This window comes from Gracilinanus agilis, chromosome 2 (genome assembly GCF_016433145.1).
Source record: "Gracilinanus agilis isolate LMUSP501 chromosome 2, AgileGrace, whole genome shotgun sequence".
Classification (NCBI taxonomy): Eukaryota; Metazoa; Chordata; class Mammalia; order Didelphimorphia; family Didelphidae; genus Gracilinanus; species Gracilinanus agilis.
Window position 1 is genome coordinate 403,151,085 of NC_058131.1, and position 22,101 is coordinate 403,173,185.

Consider the following 22,101-nt stretch of genomic DNA (forward strand, 5'->3'; position numbering starts at 1 on the left):
GGGCGTGGGAGAGGGAACAGGAGGACGGGTGTCACATCCTCCGCATCCTCCTTCAGGTCGGCTCCGAGTGGGACTGCTGCCTGCCTGCCTGCCTGCCAGTCTGCGTAGCCAGCGCTGTCCCCTCCCCGCCCTTGCCCTGTTAGGTTACCTCGCCCGGCCGCGGGCGGAGGGCTACGAGGCGATCACGTTACGCTGTTTCCGGTTTTCCAACGGGCTGTGTTTCCCCTCCCGAGGCGGCGGCGGAGCGGCGGAGCCCCCCAAATGGCCTGGACAGATGCGGCAGGTTTGCTGCTCAGTGCCGCCACCGCCACTGGAGGAGGCTTCGTGCAGCAGCAACAGCAGCAGCAGCAGTGGCAGCGGCAGCAGCAGCGGCAGCAGCAGCGGCAGCAGCAGCAGCAGCAGCAGCGGCAGCAACGACAGCAGCGGCAGCGGCAGCAACGACAGCAGCAGCAGCAGCAGCAGCAGCAGCAGCAGCAGCAGCCACAGCAGCAGCATCACCCGTCCCGCTGCGCCCCCAGAGCCCTGGCCGCAGCCACAGCCGCAGCCCAGCAGCCGGGACAGCAGCTGCCGCCGCCGCCGCAGCCCGCTGGGGAGCCGCAGCCGCCGGCGGCATGAGGCGCGACCCGGCACCCGGCTTTTCCATGCTGCTCTTCGGGGTGTCGCTCGCCTGCTATTCGCCCAGCCTCAGATCGGTGCAGGACCAGGCGTTCAAGGCGCCTGTGGTAGTGGAGGGCAAAGTGCAGGGGTTCGTCCAGCCAGGGGGCTCGAATAGCACCCGCGAGCCCCCGGTCTCAGGCTGGGCGGCGCTGGTGAAGGTGTTGGACAAGTGGCCACTCCGGAACGGGGGGCTGCAGCGGGACCAGGTGATCACTGTGGGTTCCTGCGCGCCCGTGGAGAGGAACCAGCGCTACATCTTTTTCTTGGAGGCCACTGAAGAGCCCAAGGTCTACAAGACGGCCTTCCCTCCCCTGGACACTAACGGCAAGAACCTCAAAAAAGAGGTGGGCAGGATCCTGTGCATCGATTGCGGTGAGTCACCCCCTCCCTCCGCTGGGGGGTGGTGGAGAAAAGAGAAGGGGGGGAAGGGGGAAGAGGTGCCGCAGGTGCCTAGGCCTGGCAGGTGTGGGGGTCGGTCGAGCAGCTGGGGAGGTGGGGCTACCCCTGCCCAGGAAGGCTGGCACGAATGGGTGAGGGGAGGTGCGGGAAGAGCGGGTTCAAAGTGTGTGTGGGAGAGGAAGAGTGCAGGTTGGGGGGTGGGGGGAAAGGGGGGCGTGAGAAGAGCCTTGGGGCTGTGCCAGCAGGAATCTGCGGCTGACGGATGGCATGTGGGGCTGGAAAGCTTCCATTGTAGCCCAGCAGAGGCTGGAGAGAGGGAAAGTTCCGGGGCGGTGCCGGGCCGGGGGTAGTTGGGCCGGGAGGGGGCCTCAGCGGCCTTGATCAGGTTGCTAGGGATCCCAGAGGGCCCCCTCCTTCTTTCTGGGCTACTGCCCTGGATGGGCTGGATTGGTTCTGCAGGAATAACTGGGCACTCTATTGGGCTTCGCAGGCCCATGCTCACAAGTTCTCCCAAGGAATCGTCGACCCCACCCCCACCCCCACCCCCATCCCTAAATGGCTGGCGCAGGCAGAGTCGGACTTTAACTGATACTGTTTTCTCCAAGTGGCACTTTTTTATGTGTTGTGTTTATCCCCAACCTCAGCAGTGCCTGGCTTTGTCAGGTCTTATCCTCCAGGACCAGTAGTCAGGCCTGGTGATCCATTTCAGGGACTGTGAAAAGCCTGTTGTTCAGAGTTTCTGGTATATCTCTTAGAGATTTCTTAACAGGCATAGGATTTCTCTAGATTATGTTGATGATGAAATATTGGGGTAACTTTCTCGAAACGGGCTGTAAGTTCAGCTCTAACAGTTCGGTGGCAGGCTGTAGTGACTGCATCTGTCATCTCCATGATGCTGGGTGCAGTAAAAAAAAATGCAGGTGATTAGAGGTAACATTTTGAAATTTCTTAGACGTTGGAGTTGCTAAGCAGATTCTTTGATGTGAGAAAGTGAGAGCAGTTTTCTCTGAAGTGGGTCTTTTCTAGGAGAGAAGTGGTTCTTTTAAAAATGTCATTGTATCTGGTATTAATTAGCGTCTCAGAAGGATGTTTCAGTCCGGATCATCTCTAACTTAAAGGTCTGGCTGCCACAGCCAACCTTTCTTGTGTCTTTCCCATTAAAGTATTTAATTTTCTTCTTTTCTTTCTTTGGATACCTGATTGCAGCCACCTGCCCAAAGAGAACCTGCTAATTGTATGCAGTTAGTGATTCTCTGAACTGTGTGGTCCCTAAATCACGACAGATGTATTGCACTTCCTTGGAAGTCTGAATGTTTACTAGTGTGCCCACCGACAAGAGATGGCTAGGAGAGAAGCTGGGGGAGGCAGAGAACAGGGAATAACTATCAAAAAGTTTTGTATTCGTCATTCTTCTAGATTCATACTTTTTAAACTATTGCCCAACACATCTTCCCAAAAACTGCCATTTGCTATGGGAAGGGCTTCTTGGTGTGTCCTTCAGGTAGAAGATTTCAAGTATTACGGAGTATATCGGGGCAGGCTATTTTAAGCTACATTTTTTACTTCTGTCAAAATAATTGTGATAGTCTTTTTATAGGAACAACAGAAAAGATAAACCTGTTTGGGGAAAAGAATGCTTCATTACTCTGACATAAGGCAAAACTATTGTCTTATTTTCATACTTTGGCTTATTCTGTGCTGGGCTGTTGGGACCACTCAAGAAGTGCTTGCCTTCAAGCCTATTTCATCTTACTGGAGACCTCCTCATGGAACTATGGATCTTATTCATACATTCAGTGGGAAATGGGCAGGAAGTCTATTTATTGAATCTTGCCTGGGGACAAGTGCAAAGTACTTATCTTTAAAAGATTCACTTTCCTTTTCCCAGAGGATCTGATGGCCAACTTAAGGTATTCTGGGAAATGATGAATGTTTCCCTTCTCCTGTCATAGGCCACCTGATCTACTAGTTAATAATTTAATTTGGGGGGCAGCTAGGTAGTTCAATGGATGGAGAACTAGATCTGGAGACAGAAGGTCCTGGGTTCAAATTTGACTTCAGACACTTCCTAGCTGTGTGATTCTGGGCAAGCCACTTAACCTCCGTTGCCTGACCCTTATAACTCTTGCCTTGGAACTGATACATAGTATTGATTCTAAGACAGAAGGTAAGGGTTTAAAAATGATTTAATTTAGGGGTAGAGATATAGCCTGTTACTAAGATGGGACATTTTCATATTATTAAAACGGCATATATGGTTTAGCTACGGGAAAGATAAATTTAGAACTGCAATTACTGGGAAAGAGAAGGGCCTCACACATCATAATTTGCCAGGGAGAAGGGGATGTGTTTGAAAGCAAACATTTTAAAATGAAAAGATCCTGATTTAAATTGATATTTGGTAGGTTTCTGCCAGTTTGATGACTTTTTTTTTTTTGTTCAGACACTAGAGACTGGAAAAATGAAAAAAAGCAGATTGTAGATTTGATAAGCTCTTTGGCAACATGGATGAAGGAAGAGAAGCTGTACTTTTTTATTTCAGCTAAAAGAAAGAACCTTAAAATAAGATTAAAGTAGTGATAGTGGAATATTCAAGGAAACGTAGTCATCTTGACCATAGTGCCATATGATAGGGAGGAAAGAAACCCAGCAACCTTATTTTTCTTTTCTGTGTGTAAAACAAACTTTGTTGGCCATGAGCTTGCTGGGACTTTCCTATTGGAGGAGACTGGCCTATAACAAAATAGAGAAGCTGGTCCTTGGTAACTGTAGTGGTAGTCATATTAAGTGACTGAAGCCTAATTGTTTCATTATTTAATTAAGACTTTAGGATCTCTGGATTTTGGGAGGTGTGGGTCTTAGAGCAATAGTTTTAAAAACTATATTTTAGGGGGACCAGACAAATACTTTAGGGTGGTATATACTGGTGAAGGTGAAGACTGGAGCCTACTTTTGGTGGTCTTCTCTCATGCCTGGAATACTCTCCCTTTTCTGCTCCAACAACTGACCCCTCAGGCTTTCTTGAAGTCCCAACTAAAATCCTACCTTATATAGGAAGCCTTCCCCAACCCCTCTTAAATCCAGTGCTTTCCCTCTTTTAATTATTTCCCATTTGTCCTATATATAGCTTGCTTTGTATATATTTGCTGGCACGTTGTCTTCTCCATTAGAGTGTAAGTTCCTTGAGGGCAGAGACTGTCTTTTATTACCTCTTTGTATCCCCTTAAGCTTAGCAAGTAGTAGGCACTGAATAAATGTTTATTGAATTGAAATCAGTCCAATGGCCATATTATCTTCTTTTTTGTTCTCCCCTTAAAATGCTGTTCTGCTGTCTACTTTCACAACTTCCTGAAAGAATGTATTTCTTATATCTCTTTGCTTTGAATGTTTTCATGGGGGTGGGGAGGTAGAGTACAGAGGGAGTAGGCAATCAATCATTAAACATTTATCAAATTTCTACTATGTGTCAGGCCTCATGCTTGCTGAATGTGGATACAGAGACAAAAAACGAAATAGTTATCAGAGGAGACAATGTATACATATAAGTATATACAAAAATGTACGCAAAATAAACACAAGGGTGTCTAGATGGCTGAAGAAGATAGAGTGCTGGCCCAGAGTCAGGAAAAATCACCTTCTTGAGTTCAAATATGGCCTCAGACACTTACTGACTATGTAACCCCGGGGAAGTCACTTAGCTCTGTTTGCCTCAGTTTCCTCATCTGTAAAATGAGCTGGAGAAGGAAATGGCAAACCGTTCCAGAATCTCTGCCAAGAAAACACCAAATGAGGTTATGAGTCAGACACACTTGAAAGGACTGAAAAGTTAAATAAAAGATAGAGAAGATGTTAGCAACCAGGGAAAGGGGGAATAAAGAAAAACTTCCTGTAAAAGAGTGGTGCTTTGATAACAATGACAATAACAGTAAGGGTTCCTTTTGGAACATAAGGATGAATCAAGAAGGAGATTGTACTAGTGAGTGTGAATTTTCTCCACTGAAGCCTTCTCCAGACACTTCATCAAGGTTTGGAGGTGACCCTGGCTTTTCTAAGGCTGTGCCAGCGATGAGTGGCACACAAACTACCCAACTGGAAAGGCTCTGAATACCGGCCTGGCAACAGATTGCTCGTCTCTTGTCTGAAGAGCAGCCTGGCTAAATTCAGAGAGATTCTTCAGAAGGTAGGCCTCTGCATGATGACTTGTTTGGCCACTGCACCTGAAGAGGAAGGTTTCCTAAAGCATGAGGGGCTTCAGTCTGCCCTGGCAGGAGGAGTACCCACACTGAAGAAATCCTAGATCCTTCAAACCCTGAAGTAATAATGTGCATACATTATCCAAAATTCTCTCCCTAACATTTTAGATTGGGAAATCTCTGAATTTTCTTGAAATAAGGCATAACTGTGAGTCTTCTCCTTCCCTTTTGTGGGAGGGGAAGAGGAAGAGGTAGAGGGGCCTCAGCAGGGATAATAACTCCTCACAATGCTAGATAAAAGTATCCCATTCGTTCTGCAAATAGTCTTGCATTCCCAAGGATTGCTGCTTGTATTTTGGTGTAATTACACCCTATCTTGCTGCTATCTCCTGTGCTTTTTCTTTTCGCAGTTTCCTTACGGGTATTGAGGCAGGGCTTGACATAAGGAGTCCAGGCATCCACGTCCTCCCTTTGAAAGTCAGAACACTTCGGTTTCCTATTTGAGTGTGATGGCTAAAAGCAGATACGTGCCCATTGGGCTTCCCATTTTTAGAGTAATTATAAATCCTTAGCCTCTAAATTCACTTACTGAAAGAGGCCGTTCACGAAATTCAGTACTAAGCAGAAGAAAGTTCACACTTTGAAAAAGCCACAGTTATTTAAAGCATTATTCATTCCTTTAGCCCAGCTGGAAACCCAGCTGTGCTGGTGCTATTGCAGGGGGAAAATGAAACTAACTAGATTAGGAACTGACTAGCCAAGGGGGCAAGCTGTATTGTGTACCCAGAGAAATGGGCAAAAGTAAGCCGAAAATATTCTTGCCCTTCTAATCACTGGCAACACAGATTGACCATTTATTGAAAACAAGAGTTTGGTGATAGCCTTGTCTCTTTATCTGTCACTGTGGGGATCCTTTTCCCAAAGGGGGGTTATTATCAGCTAGAGTACCTCACCACAATAGGCTCTTACCATTGTGCATTTTCAGGTTAATAGGATTTGTGGGGGGGGGGGGAAGGGCAGGGTTCCAGATACTGAGCCAAGGACATCCCTCATAGGATTTTAAATCCCGAATGCCTATGTATAATCAATGATTCTGCAATCTGAACTCACCTGGGCCCATCTCCCAGAAAGCGATATTGGCTTTTCAGTTTAAAGAACAAAATAGATATGGGGCTTGGTAAGGAGAGGAAATTTTTAAAGTTCTTAGAGATTTAGCATTAACTCCCTTTACTTGAGTCCCAGAGAAGATGCCAGAAGTCCAAGACCACATTGTTAATTAAGTGGCAGCCCTGGGATTCTGATGCAAAGGCACTTTCCACATTCTGACCTATACAATTTAAGGCAGGCAGTGTGCTTCACATTTTCTGTATTATCTCTTATCATTTTAGGAGTGAAGTGGGTCTTAAAAATCTTTGTCCCTGGGGCAGCTAGGTGAGCCAGGCTTAGAGACGGGTGGTCCTGTGTTCAAATGGGGTCTCAGACACTTCCTAGCTGTGTGTCCCTGGGCAATACTTAACTAAAATAGCCTAGCCCTCATCACTCTTCGGCTTTGGAATGGATACTTAGTATCAATTTTAAATCAGAAGGAAAGGGGATTAAAAAAGATAAATTTTTGCCTCTTCTTTGAAATAGATAAATTTCCTAGGCTTCCAAAACATTTCGGAGTGAAAGCTTCCATTTCCCAGATGGAGAACGGTAATTTTGCTTCTAAAATATTTTCTGCTGTGACTGCTTGGGTCAGATTTTTTTCCCCCCCTTAACTTGGCCCGGGGACCAGCCCCGTTGTTGATGCTTTTTAATCAAGTACCAAATGTGAAAGTTCCTCTTTTACCTCTAAACCTCCTCCGGGCTTCAGAAATGAGACCCTAGGGGCAAGAATGAAAAACCAACAACAATCCACTTCGGAGACAATGCCCAGAAACCTATTCATTGAAACGAACCTTGGGAGCTCTAACTGGGGCACTCAAATCTGTGATTCAAAGGCCAAATCCTTGAAAAGAAGGGTAATCCACACAACGACAATGACTATTTACAATGCTTCCAGTCCACTGCGGTCTTATAGCAGCTTCTAGATGGGAAATTACTTGATGCCATATATAGAAAGAGAAAGTCCACAGTAGATGTCTGCTTTTATTTCCATTGAGAAGTCAGCAACACCAGTTGCCGGGTGCACGGTTGATTTTCACCATATTGGCATACAGCTGCTGTTAGTCCAGAAGGAATTAGCTACCTGCATTGTGCTTTGAAGTACTGTGTTTGCGCTAACTGGCCGGGATTTAGTATTAAAATTTCAAAGGATCAGAGAGTTGCCATTTGAATAAGGAGAAAAAGGCAAATATGTAAATATCTGGGAGCTGAAAAGTCTTCACTTTTTAAATCCTATTGGCTTAGGACATTTGGCTTTGCCCCCATTTATTTGGAAGAGCAGGAATATCATTGTCAATGGAGTTACTGTTACACAACTTTCATCTTCTTGAGTCTTCATGGAGTCAGTTTTTGAATTTCGAGACCACCTAGCCCAACTCCATCATTTTACAGAGAAAGAAACAGGCACAGAAAGCTTAAATGACTCTTGCATTACACAGGTAGTCAATGGCAGAGCCAAGAGAAGAACCCAGGTTCTCTTACTTCACCATGCCAATCTTTCTTCTGATACAGAAGAGTTAATTCATTATTGTATTTGTATAGTGCCTATTATATACCAGGTACTGTGCTATGCCCCTCCCCCCCGAGCCCCAAATATTATCTCACTCGATCCTCAGAACAACCTGGGCAGGAAAGTGCTATTATTATTCCCATTTCGCATTTGAGGAAACTGTAAATGACTCGCCCAAGGTTAGATAGCTAATGTCTGGGGCTGGATTTCTACTATGGGTCTTCTGACTCCAGGCTTGGAGTGTCTGTAGTTTCTGTGTCCCCTAGCTTCTGTAGGTAGCTTACCTGCAGACTTGGATTTCTGTGTGTCTTTGGGGAAGTCTGTGAGAAGCTAAGATTTCATCTGATTATTTCAAATGAGATAAATCCCATTTTCACATGAATAAGTTGAGGTTATATTTTCAAACGAAGTTATGAAATTCAATTTGAAAGGAGGAAATTAGATGAGGCCAAGGGTAAGTTGCTGGTAGAGTGGATAGAGTGCAGATCCTGGAGTCAGAAAGGCTCATCTTCCAGAGTTCAAATCTAGGCTCAGATATTTACTAGCACTGTGACTCTGGGCAAGTCATTTTAACCTGTTTAGTTTCAGTTTTCTCCTCCGAAAAATGAACTGGAGAAGGAAATGGCAAACCACTCCAGTATCTCTGCTAAGAAAATCCTAAATGGGTTCAAGAAGATTCAACTGAACAAGGATAGAAATGCTAAGTTATGAAAAAAGTTTGGAATTATGGTTCTTCTGTGGGAAGTTTAAACACAGACTTCAGGGACAATGTTTCCCACCTTTCCTCTCCAGCTCCCTTTCTAAAGACAAATCTTGCTGAGTTAGGGCTGAACCAAAACTCAAAGGATGACTGAGACATTAGTACTTGCTGTACCCAACTGAAGAAGTAGGAAGCTTTTGCCAGTCTAGGGTCAAAGAAGCAGAGATTCAGAGTGATTGAGAGGAGTTGCTTCTAAGCAATTGAAATATTTGGATAAATGAGAAATAACATTAAGTATCCTCCCTTCTTTGGGCAGAAAGTCTGGCATTAAGAGTGCAAGCTCACAGTAATGTTCTCTTTCTCAGACTACTGGCAATGGACTCTGAACATTATTCCTCCTCCTCCTCCCCTCCCCCCCCCCCCCACCTTGTGGCTTCTGCCCCCAGAGAAAATACAGGTCTCCAGAGTCTTTCTGCCACTAGTAATACTTTTGTCAGGGAATTGATGATGGGGAAGCACAACTCCAGATTGTCCCTTCCGGACATAATTAGGGAAGTAGTTAATAACACTGATTTAACCCTTGTAGATGTCAACTGAAGTATAGTTGCTGCTAGAGGGTTTTGGTACCAGATGGTAAAAATAGAATCAAAGCCAATAATGTGATGTTCAAGTTGTGATTATTCTCTTATGTTAAAAAAAAAAAAAAGAAAGAAAGAAAAACCACCCACATTTCTCTTTACCTTTCAAAACAGTCCTTAATGGTTCTCTATCCTTTATGGACTTCCTGCTCGGCTTTGACTATGTTTTCACTCTCCCCATCCTCACCCAGATTTGCTATTTAATAAGCATTGACTTTGTCCTTCAGGCTAGGATGCTTTACTTGGTCTAGCTCTTGTGATTGGTTCAGGTAGCAGAAGCCAGGCTGGTCTAAGATTCATTGGAAATGAAATAGTGTAAGGTCACTGCATAGCAGCAGACCTGCTTCAACAACAGTGAAACTCAGAAAGTCATCATTTGAGGCAGAAGCTTGATTTGATAAACTCGCTGGATCAAATATATTCAGGAAATGGCATCTACTAAAAGTGTCAATGCCAGCCCTTTAATCATTTCAATTCTATGTTTGATGGATCTAAACAGAAACTATACTGTAGTAAATTCCCAATAATTTGGAATAACGATGATGAAGAGGAAGGAAGGTCCATCTAAATTGTAGATTTATTTTTAATGAAAGAAATGCAATTTTATTATTTTCAAATATGTCAACAGTAACCCAAAATGAGCTATTAAAGTGTTGCCAAGTTACCTTTAAGAACATTCTTTAATGAAGAGATGAGAATGATTCCTTGTTAGCTTATCATTTTTATTCCAACTGAAAACTCTTAAAACATATCTATATCGATCTATCTAGATAATGTTTTATTTTTTCCAATTACATGTAAAAACATTAAAAAAACAATTTTTAACATCCATTTTCTAAAATTTCGAGTACCAACTTCTCTTCCTCTCCTCTCCCTCTTATGAAATGGCAAGAAATTTCATATAGATTATACATATGTGATCATGTCAAACATATTTCCATATTGACCTTTTTTTTTTTTTTTTTAAACTTTTACCTTCTGTCTTGGAGTCAATATTGTGTATTGGCTCCTAGGCAGAAGAGTGGTAAGGGTAGGCAATGGGGGTCAAGTGACTTGCCCAGGGTCACACAGTTGGGAAGTGTCTGAGGTCAGATTTGAATCTAGGACCTCCCATCTCTAAGACTGGCTCTCAATCCACTGAGCTACCCAGCTGCCCCCCTTGACCTTTTTTTTTTTTTTTTTTTTTTTTTTTTTTGTGGAAAAAGACCCATTAAAAAACCCCATGAAGGAAATAAAAGTGAAAAATAGATTGTGTTGTTTTGCATGCAGACTCCATCAGTTATTTCTCTGGAGGTGGATAGCATTTTTCATCATGAGTCCTTTGGAATTATCTTGGATCCTTGTATTGCTGAGAATAGCTAAGTCCTTCATAGTTGATCATTGTACAATATTGCTATTACTGTATACAATGTGCTCCTGGTTCTGTTCACTTTGCATCAGTTCATTTAAGGCTTTCCAGGCTTTCCTGTAATCATCTTGCACCTCACATCTTACAGCACAATAGGATTTCATTACAATCATATACCTCAACTTGTTTACTCATTCCCCAATTGATGGGTATTCCCTCAATTTCCAATTCTTTGACATTGCAAAAAAAAAAGGTGCTGTAAATATTTGGTACAAATATATGCTTTCTCCTTTTTAAAATTTCTTTGAGACACAGACTTAGTAGTGGTATTGCCGCATCAAAGGGTATACACAATTTTGTGGCCTTGGCCATGGTTCCAAATTGTTCTTCAGAGTGGGTTGATCAACTAGTTCACAACTTCAACAAGACATTGATGTCCCAATTTTCCCACATCCCCTCAGACATTTATCATTTTTGTTTTCTGTCATATTAGCTAGTCTGATAGGTGTGAGATGGTACCTCAGAGTTGTTTTGATTTGCATTTCTCTAATCAAGAAGGAATTAGAACAATTTGTATATGACTATTGGTAGCTTTTATTTCTTTGTCTGAAAACTGCCTGTTCATATCCTTTGACTGTTTATTAATTGGGCAATGACTTCTATTCTTATAAATTTGACTCCGTTCTCTATATGTTTGAGAAATGAAGCCTTAATCAGAGATACTGTAAAAATATTTTCCCAGCTTTCTGCATTCCTTCCTTCCTTCTTTGGTCATAATTTTTCCCCTTATCCATATAGATGTGACAGGTAAACTGTTCCTTGCTCCCCTAATTTGCTTATAGTGTCACCCTCCAGGTCTAAATCATGTACCTATTTTAACCATATCTTAGTATGCTTCATGAGATCCAACTGGGAACTTTTAAAGTACTTACTTGAAAGCAGTTTGTTTTCTTAAGTAAGTTAAACATTCTCTTCCTAATCATATGTTGACATTGTTAGCTAGTTTAGTGAAGGCTTCCCCACCCCAGCTACCTTGGACTAGAATGAGAAGGTAAACTTTAGCCCAACCTCAGTTCTAAATTATCAGATATTTCAAATTAGTATTAAAAAAAATCTTATTTTTACCCTTACAATGTAAAGGCAGGCACCTTTTTCTCTGGTTTGTTGAATTCTAGTTTTGAACTCTGCCTTTTTTTTTTTTAAACCCTTACCTTCTGTCTTAGAATCAATCAATACTGGGTATTGATTCTAAGGCAGAAGAGTGGTAAGGGCTAAGCAATGGGGGTTAAGTGACTTGCCCAGGGTCACACAGCTAGGAAGTGTCTGAGGCCAGATTTGAACCCAGGACCTCCCGTCTCTGGGCCTGACCCTCAATCCACTGAGCCACCTAACTGCCCCCAGAACTCTGCCTTTTTAAAGGGCATTTCTATTCAGTTAAAGAATTCCCCCTTCTATAACTCCATGCTTTATTCAAGCAGTCCAGTTTGGTAGCTAACAACTAACTGCTTCCCTGGCATTAATTTACCTTTTTTTTTGTTTCTTCTGGAAGTCAGTATGTTTTCAAAATAACAGAAAATAGGATATAATATCATAATGTAAAATCATGATTTTTATATTCACTTACCAGTTATCCTTTTGTTTTAATCACTGACTCCTAATTTGGCTTCCTTGGTACAATGTTCTACTTTTTTTGAAACTGAGAAATATACTATGCTTTCAATGGGCACCAGATGGCAATTGGATCTTTGTGTACTCAGACTAATACTACAAGGCATCCTGGAGTATTGTGGGGTCCAGAAAGTCAGTGAATGGAGCCAATGTGCTAAGTAGATATATCCATCCACATACGTAAGCAGTCCCCACTTAAAACTAAAAAGAAGAGATATGGAAGAGAACCCAGGAGAGACGGCTTTTAAGATCTCTTAAAACTGGAAGCTTTAGTAAAAAGAGCACTGAACTAGAAGTAAGAATCCTGAATTCTATTTCTGATCTGGTCTGACACTAAAGTACTCTGTGGCTTTAGACAATTCACTTCCTCTCTCTGGGCTTCAGTTTCTTCATCTGTAAATAAGGTATGTAGGTTAGATGATCTATGATGGCATTTCAAGCTATGATGATGATTGTTTAGGGAAATACTGCTATGATATACCTAGGCCAAAGACTGTGTAATGTGACCATCTACTTAGGGGAGGGAGGAAAAAACCCTCCCCCTATAGTCATAGCTCACTTAGGAATCTCATTGTCATTGGGACAAGAGTGAGGAGGGGAAATCACATGATAGAGTCAATTGCATGATGAAGCCCTTTAGCAGTCCTGGGGAATTAATGAATGACCTATAGCACACACACATACACACAAATGTACTAAGCTCTAATATGCTTCTTTGAATCTAATATTTTTTGTCTGACTTGTGTTAGAGGTACCCTTCTGAAGGGAGAAAGGATCTGGGTTTGCATTGGGAGATCTTTTAATTTTCTGACTTAATTTCTCAACTCAAATGAAGGCTTTCATTATTTGGCACACTCCTAAGGGTGACTGCCAGCTCCTCTTATAAGCACTCAGGCTCACAAAGCTTTGATGTATAAGACAGTTTTATCCTCTATGAAGTAAAAGATTCCAAAAGGACTTCCAAACGTATAGACTGTCAAAAGACCCCCTGCCCTTTCCAGGGAGGGAACTTATGCTTTCTTTGCGATTAATAGTACACCCTAGATTTGACACCAGTTGGAATTTCTGCTTCCATATGGGTGCTCTGTACCTTGTTGTTCTCTTGCTAGCAGTTCTTCAGTTGCTTCTTCCTGTATGCACCTCCACTTCCCCTCCTTTGTTGTCCTATTCTGGCAGATGTCACAAACTCTTTGTTATTATTGTTCTTCCCAATAGTTGAACTGCCTTTAGCAGATGGTACTAGTAACTTTTCAGGCTTTAGAACAGCTGACCTGTGAATAATGGTTCTGGCACCTCAGCTGACAATACTACAGCTCTTTTAACCTCCAGGGACAGAATATCTGTCTTTTAAATTATTTTCTTTTGCACCCAGGATCCCCAGCCACATACAACATACAGAGGGCCTTTCTAAGTAGTGGGAACACCTTGCCTTTTTCTTAGACTGCTCAAATGAATATCTGTTTTCCACTTTGGGTTGGCTCATAATAAGTAGCATTCACTATTTCCACAGGTAAAACTAAGTTCCCAAAAGAAGCAACTTTCTTAAGTTGCTATGGTATATGGAGTAGTCTGGAGATCATATCTTAGCATCAGACATTTAAAGTTGGAAGAGATCTTAAACTTCTCATTTTGCAGTTGAGGAAACCTAGTGAGCTTAATTTGTTCTAGGTAGGAAGTGATGGGGCTGGGATTCAAACCCAAGTCCTCTGATTCCAAGTCAAGCATTCTTTCCATCATGGTGAATCAGAGCTCTATGAGTACCATAAGGCAAGCTCTCTGGATTTTTTTGGTGTGTTTGTCATTTTTTTTAAACCCTTACCTTCCATCTTAGAGTCAATACTGTGTATTGGCTTCAAGGCAGAAGAGTGGTAAGGGCTAGGCAATGGGGGTTAAGTGTCTTGCCCAGGGTCACACAGCTAGGAAGTGTCTGAGGCCAGATTTGAACCCAGGACCTGTCTCTAGGCCTGACTCTCAATCCATTGAGCTACCCAGCTGCCCCCACAGTTTGTCATTTTTGACAGAACTTGGTGGAAAAAAAAAAAAATATATATATATATATATATATATATATGGAAGATGATGCTACTGATCCATTCAGATAAGATGGATTAATAGTATTGGGAATGATTTTGTTTCTTTTGAGAGATGACTATCAAAAGTTGGGGCTCATATATGTGACTTTGAAGTAAGGTTTTTCTTTGTGGAACTGGACTAAAGTTTGATACTTTATTCCTTAGTTTTTTTGCAGATGGGTTTTAGGTTGACCTTGTTTCCTACTTGTTTTGATCTTAGGCTTCTGGATTTTCCTACCCCCTAAGGACTTATTGTGTCACCTCTCCTTTGGTCCTTATCATTTGCCTCTTTGTTTTGTTAATCTTTTCATTCCTACCTTTCTTATCTTTTCAAGTAGATTGTAAACTCCTGGAGGGCAAGGACCTACAAATATTTGCTTATTTAATATTTGATTAATTTCTGGCTAGTGCTTGGTAATGCTGTGAAACCAATTGAAACTTTGCCATTTTTTTACATATTTGATCATTTTTATAATAAAAGATGAATTTATATAGAGACGTTAAAATTATTTCAATAATCAAAACAATTTTTTTAAATCCTTATGATTATATGTTCAAATATATGGCTATTTACAAAGTTATAGTTAGTATGCTACGTTTTAAACTTTGAATTATTTTGTATATTCACTTGCCTTATTGCTGTATATTCTAAACATTTTTCATTCTTTTAAAATTTATTTTATTTTCCCTCCAATTACATGTAAGAATAGTTTCCAACATTTAAAAAAGAATTCTGAGTCTTGAATTCTCTCCCTGCTTTCCTCCTTTTTTCCCTTTACCCCACCCCCATGGTAAGCAAACTTAAAGAGATTTTACATGTGCAATCATGTAAAACAGCATTTTTCATTCTTTTTGGTGATATCCCTCCAAAATTATTAAATTTATTCTTTGTAACCATGCTGTACCCATTTGGTATTTTGGTTGTTACTTCATAACAAAGTTCACAAAGTTATAGTATTCTGCTTTTTAAACTTTGTATCATTTCATATAATCACTTGTCACATTTCTGTGTATTCTTTTTTTAAAATTTTAAACATTTATTAATATTTATATTTTAGAAAAGTTAACATGGTTACATGATTATTTCTGTGTATTCTTAACATTGTTCTTTCCTTATGGTAATATAGTGTTGTTCCAGTCGTTTTCCGTCATGTCTGTCTCTTAATCATGTCTGTTTCTTTGTGGTTTCTTTTGAGTTTTCTTGGCAAAGATACCGAAATGGTTTTCCATTTTCTTCTCAAGATCATTTTACGGAGGAAGAAATTGAGGCAAACAGGGTTAAATGACTTACCCAGGTTCACAAAGCTAGTGTGTTTGAGGGTGGATTTGAACTCAGGTCTTCCTGACTCCAGGTCTAACACATTATCCACTGAGCCACCCACCTGGCTGCCTTTGGTGATATAGTACTCCAGTATTATTGAATTCATTCTTTGTAATGAGTAATTATGTAATGGGTCCCTATTGATTTAGAATTTTGATTTGTTACTTTATAATAACAAAATTCCTTAAATAAAAATCTGATGCTGTGGGATTGAAGAGAATACTGACCAGCCTTTTGACAGTACCTTAGTGGTTAGAACTTTGTTTTTTCATAATTGCTTTTCAATTGAGTTCTTGGAGCGGTTATGCCCTTTTTTAATATTCTGAAATGTTCTCAGTCTCTTACACATGATTTTCCTTTCAATTCTCTCATTTTGCAAACACATGCTTGTTTCTGCTTTCATCCTATTAGAGCAGTCTTTGTCTTGCCTCTTTTTTTTTTTTTTTTTTTTTTTTTCCTGATTGGAGATTAGCTATGTGCTCTGCAGATTAGTGATGTTTACTGGTCACATTGCTTAAGTTTTTCCTGCCCCAACACTTCTCCATTTTGTTTAATGGGTTCTCAAATGGAGATGCCCCTTCTCCTGTTTGGGTAAGTTTGATTTCAGTCAGCTCTCTCTGCCTTCTCATCCTCAAGTTGCTTAGGATGGAGAATTGCTTCTCCTAGAGTCAGGCACATTATCTTAGCGTAGACAATTATCTTCTGCTTTGGGGGCTGAGTGGAGTGGGGTGAGGAGAAAGGATCTGTTTTTTGTTAATTTCTCTCATTTGTCACCTTAACCCTTTCACTATTTCTCTCATCACTGCAATTAATGAGGCATTTTCTGCAGCATCTGTTTCCATAACTATTCCCTAGATCTCCTCCCCAGTGATAGATTTCCTTTTTTAATCACTTCATCTCAGGATAGCCTCCTGTTTTTCCTTTTGAAAAAGGTCCTGGCGTTGAACAGCAGTTCAAAGGAACTGTCTACTGCAGGCTTCATTGTCTCCTAGACCTAGCAACGAAGCATTAATAACTTAAGAACTCAACTGGAAGGTAGAACTTCCTCACTTGTATTGCTTGTGGCCTTAAATCAGTCCTTTGCACCCACTCTCCTTTCAATGTTGTGCATGTACTTCCCCCTCTTGGAGTATCTTTTTGGAGGCTAACTTGGCACATGGTCTTAAAGAAAAGGGCCTATTAAAGGGCAGCAGTGAGAGAAATAGTCCCTGTTCTTGAATTTAAACAGCTGATCTTCTTAGTGACTGAATTCCTCTTTCTGTGGTGATAAGGGACTGCAGGGATGGCTCCTGCAGCCAGTGGTACTTCCCCAGCCTAGTCACTTGGGTTACCAGATTTCAGAAATAAAAAAGGAGTCTCAGACCTCAGGAGGATCCAATTGGCACAGAATGAAAATGGGACCAGCTAAGCAGTCTCCCAAAAGCAGAACATCTACTGCCTTTCTTTCTTGAAATCTGATAATTCTGGTTTCTGTTTGTCCTTTTTCCTATCCCTTCTATCTCTGGGTGGAGACTCTGACTTATTGTAGTCTCCTAACTTGGGGGCTGCTCTCCCTTCCCTTCCCTTCCTTACTTCCTTATATTAGGTTATTTCAATCTTAGTCTTTTTTCTTTTACTTATAGCCCCAACTCTTCAACTATCCATTCCCAGCTGCTAGAAAAGCTTCCAGAACTTTTGATTGGGACAATCTCTCTCCCTTATACTCCTCTCTTCTCCTTCTGTGGCCTTTGTTGGTTGTTCCAGTGAAAGAAAGACTCCTCATGGCATAGAACAGGAAGAGGGGTATATGCATTTTCTATGTACTAATGAGTATAGCTTGTTTTTCCCCCTGCCTTTATTTGGACAAAACATGAATTTTTTTTTTCAGACTAAGGTTTTTCCAAAGAGGGGCACCTCTAATTTGTATTTATTAAAACAAACCAAAACACAACCCTTTTCCTTCCATCTTAGAATCAGTATTGTGTATTGGTTCTAAGGCAGAAGAGTGGTAAGGGCTAGGTAATGGGGGTTAAGTGACTTGCCCAAGGTCACAAAGCTAGGAAATATCTGAGACCAGATTGGAACCCAGGAACTCCCATCTCCGGGCCTGACTCTTAATCTATGGAGCCACCCAACTGCCTCCTCTAATTATTATTTCTTGACGAAACAACTGACTGTGGCTCTGGAGAGGCCAATGACATTTACCAGAAATCTACTAATGATACACTGTCCACCATCCCTCTGGGTTTGGTCCATTGGGTCTCAGTGTAGGTGAACAGGGATAAAAATATGTTTCAGGATACAGGGTTATCATTAATTCCCATTTCACAGATCCAACCTTGGGGAGTGGATTAGAACACAAAGGAAGACATTGCTCATTCCAAAAGCAACTCCTTATTGTTGAAACAGATTATAAAATATGTGTTAGAGAGGAATATGGGTGGCCACCAGATCAGGAGAGAACTTACTTTCTTGGCTTCTCATTATGGAAATTATCTGAGTAGGTTTCTACTGCACTGTGCGTGGTTTGCACTGAGCTGAAAGGACAAATGGGAGTGGGAGCTGCGATTTGTTCACTTGGGAATACAATTTTCCCTTGTGCTAATCTTGCTACAGCCCATCCTCCTGCCCACATTCTTGACAGACTCCATGCTTTTTGGATGTGGCTTTCTTAAAGTTTGCTTCTGGAGGCTCTTAACTACAACCTCTGTGTGTGTGTGTGTGTGTGTGTGTGTGTGTGTGTGTGTGTGTGTGTGTGTATGTGTGTGTGTGTGTGTATGTGTGTGATCTGTGATCCCATTGATTCAAGACTTCCCTCCAATAGACCTGATTCAGGTTTGCTTATTCTAGGTGAGGCAATTAAGTGGCTCAGTGGCTAGAGTGTGACCTGAATTCAAATCCAGCCTCTGATACTTTCTAGCTGTGTGTCCCTAGGCAAGCTACTTAACAAAAGGATCCACCGGATTCACTTGATCCACTAGAGCAGTGTTGGTCAAACTATTCCCTGAGTGCCAGATCTAGGCCATAGTTTGCCCATCACTGCCTTAAGCAATTCCCTAATCACTACCCCCCACATCCAGATGTGGGATTGATTAGGGAACCATTCTGGTATCCTTGCCAAGAAAACCCCGTGGATAGCTATTTTTTTTTAATTTAATTTTTTTTTAATTTTAAACCCTTAACTTCTGTGTATTGACTTATAAGGTGGAAGATTGGTAAGGGTAGGCAATGGGGGTCAAGTAACTTGCCCAGGGTCACACAGCTGGGAAGTGTCTGAGGCCGGATTTGAACCTAGGACCTCCTGTCTCTAGGCCTGGCTCTCAATCCACTGAGCTACCCAGCTGCCCCGCCGTGGATAGCTATTGATCAGGGCTCACAAAGAGTCAGACTTGGTGGAACAACTGAACAACAAAAATTCTAGATGACTCCTGTTTATGTGTTCTCAAAAGCTTGTTATGGGGCATTCATCAAATGTGCTTGAAGCTTTACTCTATTTCTTCTGATATCACAAGGATACTAGGAGAGTGCTCTAGCCATTCACTTGGCATCTTTCATTCCTCCCATGTAACCAGTCCACCTTCTTCTTCTGTCTTAGAATTCACAAAGTATGTATATATGGTAAAATGTATAAACATAACAATTGACAAAGAGTATTGTTGAAAATCAGTCATATTTAACTATTGGCTGATCTTGGCTGTTAGATGGTACACCATGTAGGGTATGCTAGACTTGGAGTCATAAAGTTCTGAGTTCAAATTCTGCCTCAGATACTTAGCGATGGTATAACTGAACAAGTTCTTTAACTTCTCTCAGACTAAGTTTTTTTATCTGTAAAACTGGAATAATAATAGTACTTACCTTATAAGGTTGTAGTGAAGATCAAATGGAAAAACCGGTAAAGTGCTTTTCATACCTTAAAAGTGCTAAATATAATGCTACCTACCCAGGAGAGATATTTCCTTTTTCTGAAGTAAAAACAAACTAACAAATACAGGGGCTCAGTGAGGAATAGGGGGAGGATGGAATGGAAGAAGGCAATGTGTTGGTGTGAGAAAGTAGCATAATTGGGGAAAGGCAATAGGAAATGTCTATGAATTGAAGGGAGGTGGTCTCTGACATGTCTTTGGCTAGAGTCCCTTCCTTCCTTCCTTCCTTCCTTCCTTCCTTCCTTCCTTCCTTCCTTCCTTCCTTCCTTCCTTCCCCTTACCTTCTATCTCAGAACCCATTCCAAGTATCAATTCCAAGACAGAAGAGTAGTAAGGACTAGGCGACTGAGATTAAGTAATTTGCCCAGGTTCACAAAATTGAGACGTTTCTGAGGCTAGATTTGAATCCAGGAGTCCCTGTCTCTAGACCTGGCTCTCTATCCACTAAGCCACTTGCCTGTCCCTGGAATGACTTTCTAAACGTGGTGGCGAATGATAGGTAAATTCTGGTTTGTAAAAATTCTCTAGTTTGTAGCAAGAGCTGTCCTTCATATGTAGCATGGAGGTAGGTATCATTGTGTGGCTCAAAGGGAGACAGAATAGACATCTCTAGTCTGTAATCTCCCTTCCTTCTCCAAGGGAGACTTTAATTCCAGTCAGGAAAGGAAGTAGAAGGTTGGGGCTAGGGGCTTGGCCACTCTGCTCTTCCCAGAGAGAGGAGATACTGGGCTAGATTTTTATCTGTTTCTTCGCTTAAATATTATTAGTCTTGGGGGTGTGGTTTTCAGATTCAAATTAAACTTATGATTTCTGTTTATTAATTAAAGGAAGGAAGACCCCATACTTTATATCCAAGGCTTGACCCCTTTCTTACCAAATACCAGTTTGACTTACATATAGTAAGTAGCAAAGAAACTGATTTATCCAAGGTGGTAGCAAAACAGACATTAGGGGAAGCATATGAGAAGATATACCAGACAATACAGAATTGGGAGTGAAGTAACTCAACTCAAGCAAGAGAGTCCTAGCTATCCCCCAAGGGGAAGTTTCCTGAAGTTTATAGCATAGCAAGCTGGGGATAAGGACATGGTGGAGACCACCAGTTCTCATATCAGTGACTTCCCAGAGTCTTATTTCCTCTTCGACAACCTGGAGTGTTGTGACATTGTTCATCTTCTCTCTCAAAGATGAAAGTAAGAAGTGTCCAAACCCAAAGAACCTGAAGAGCTTTAGGAGATTCAAAGAAATTGAAGAAACCAAAGAGATTTTAAGGAAATGAGGAAACTGAAAAGACCCAAAGAAAGTCAGAAGAGTCTGGAGCTCTCTTTGCTTCCACTCTCTATAACTCTACCCAAGCATGTGACATTGATTTCCACCAATAAAGAGAGAGTCTCATACTGATGAGCTTTGGGACTGGGGTTGCCCTGGCTATACTTAAAGTTGGCAATTTGTGGACCTTTTCAAAGGGAGAAACCTCTGGGAGAGTCCTTGATTTTTTTTTTTTTTTTAGAAGCGCTTTTAATCAAACTTCAGGGACAAGAGAAGAATGACTTACATTTAGATTTAGGTCATTAACATAGGAGAAACTTTTGGCTCACTGAAAGTGCTTGGTTGAGACTTATATGGAATGTGTTGGTATAAATCTTCAAACTAGAAATAGCAATGCCATCCCAAATGGAACTATGAGAATAATACAACTAGGTGCTTTTGCTTCTAAATTGCTGCGTTGGATTGACTATTTTTTATTGTTGTTGTTATCTTCTATGACAGATTGCAATCTATATTAAGGAGGATTCACTCCAATTGAAATCACAGATTTTTTAAAATGAAGTAAGCACTAATAAAGAACTTAATTCTATAAACTATTGTCTGTTTTAGACTCTATAACTCTCAAAGGTGCCAACATCTACTAGTTTTCTATTCTGTCTCTTTCTATCTATATTATTATAAACTACTAGAAAGAAGTACTTTGAAGGTATATGCAGAGGCAGAAGATTTTGGTTTATACATGTTTGTCACCCTAAAGGAACCTGGATGGTATGTTGTTTGTTATGCCCTGTGGGACAATGGGAGGGCCAGGATCAATAACAGTAAATATTGTGAATTGCATTATTAATAATTGATGATTTATTAAAGACCATGTGGATACTCATTCCCCCACCTCCCCCACGCTTTAGAGAAGTGAGAAATAGACTCCAGTGAGGTCTTGGGGATGGGGAGAGATGTTAAAGGGTAATTTTCTGTTGAATAAATTACTGTGTAGATTGCTATATGAGTTGGCTTTTTCCCATTAATCTATATCATGGTCTGCCAGTGTGTCAGATCTGATAGTTTTTTTTTGATGGTTGTTGTTGTTTGTTTTTGATAGATATTAAAGCAAAATGTTGGGGCATGTAACCTTGGCTAACAGTCAAAGAAGAAAGACCTTCCTTCCTTTCTTTCTTCCTTCCTTTCTTCCTTCCTTTCTTCCTCCCTCCCTCCCTCCTTCCCTCCCTCCTTCCCTCCCTCCTTCCCTCCCTCCTTCCCTCCCTCCTTCCCTCCCTC

At 41.4% G+C, this 22,101-nt stretch overlaps 1 protein-coding gene across 1 annotated transcript in view; it reads left to right on the forward strand.

The window, feature by feature from the left end:
* Nucleotides 1-274: 274 nt before the first annotated feature.
* The window catches only part of NRG2 (neuregulin 2), a 264,251-nt gene continuing 242,424 nt past the window's right edge, over nucleotides 275-22,101 (forward strand). The window contains 2 exon segments of the mRNA XM_044664532.1: nucleotides 275-553; nucleotides 555-1,029. Of these exon segments, the coding sequence (XP_044520467.1) occupies nucleotides 275-553; nucleotides 555-1,029 (754 nt within the window).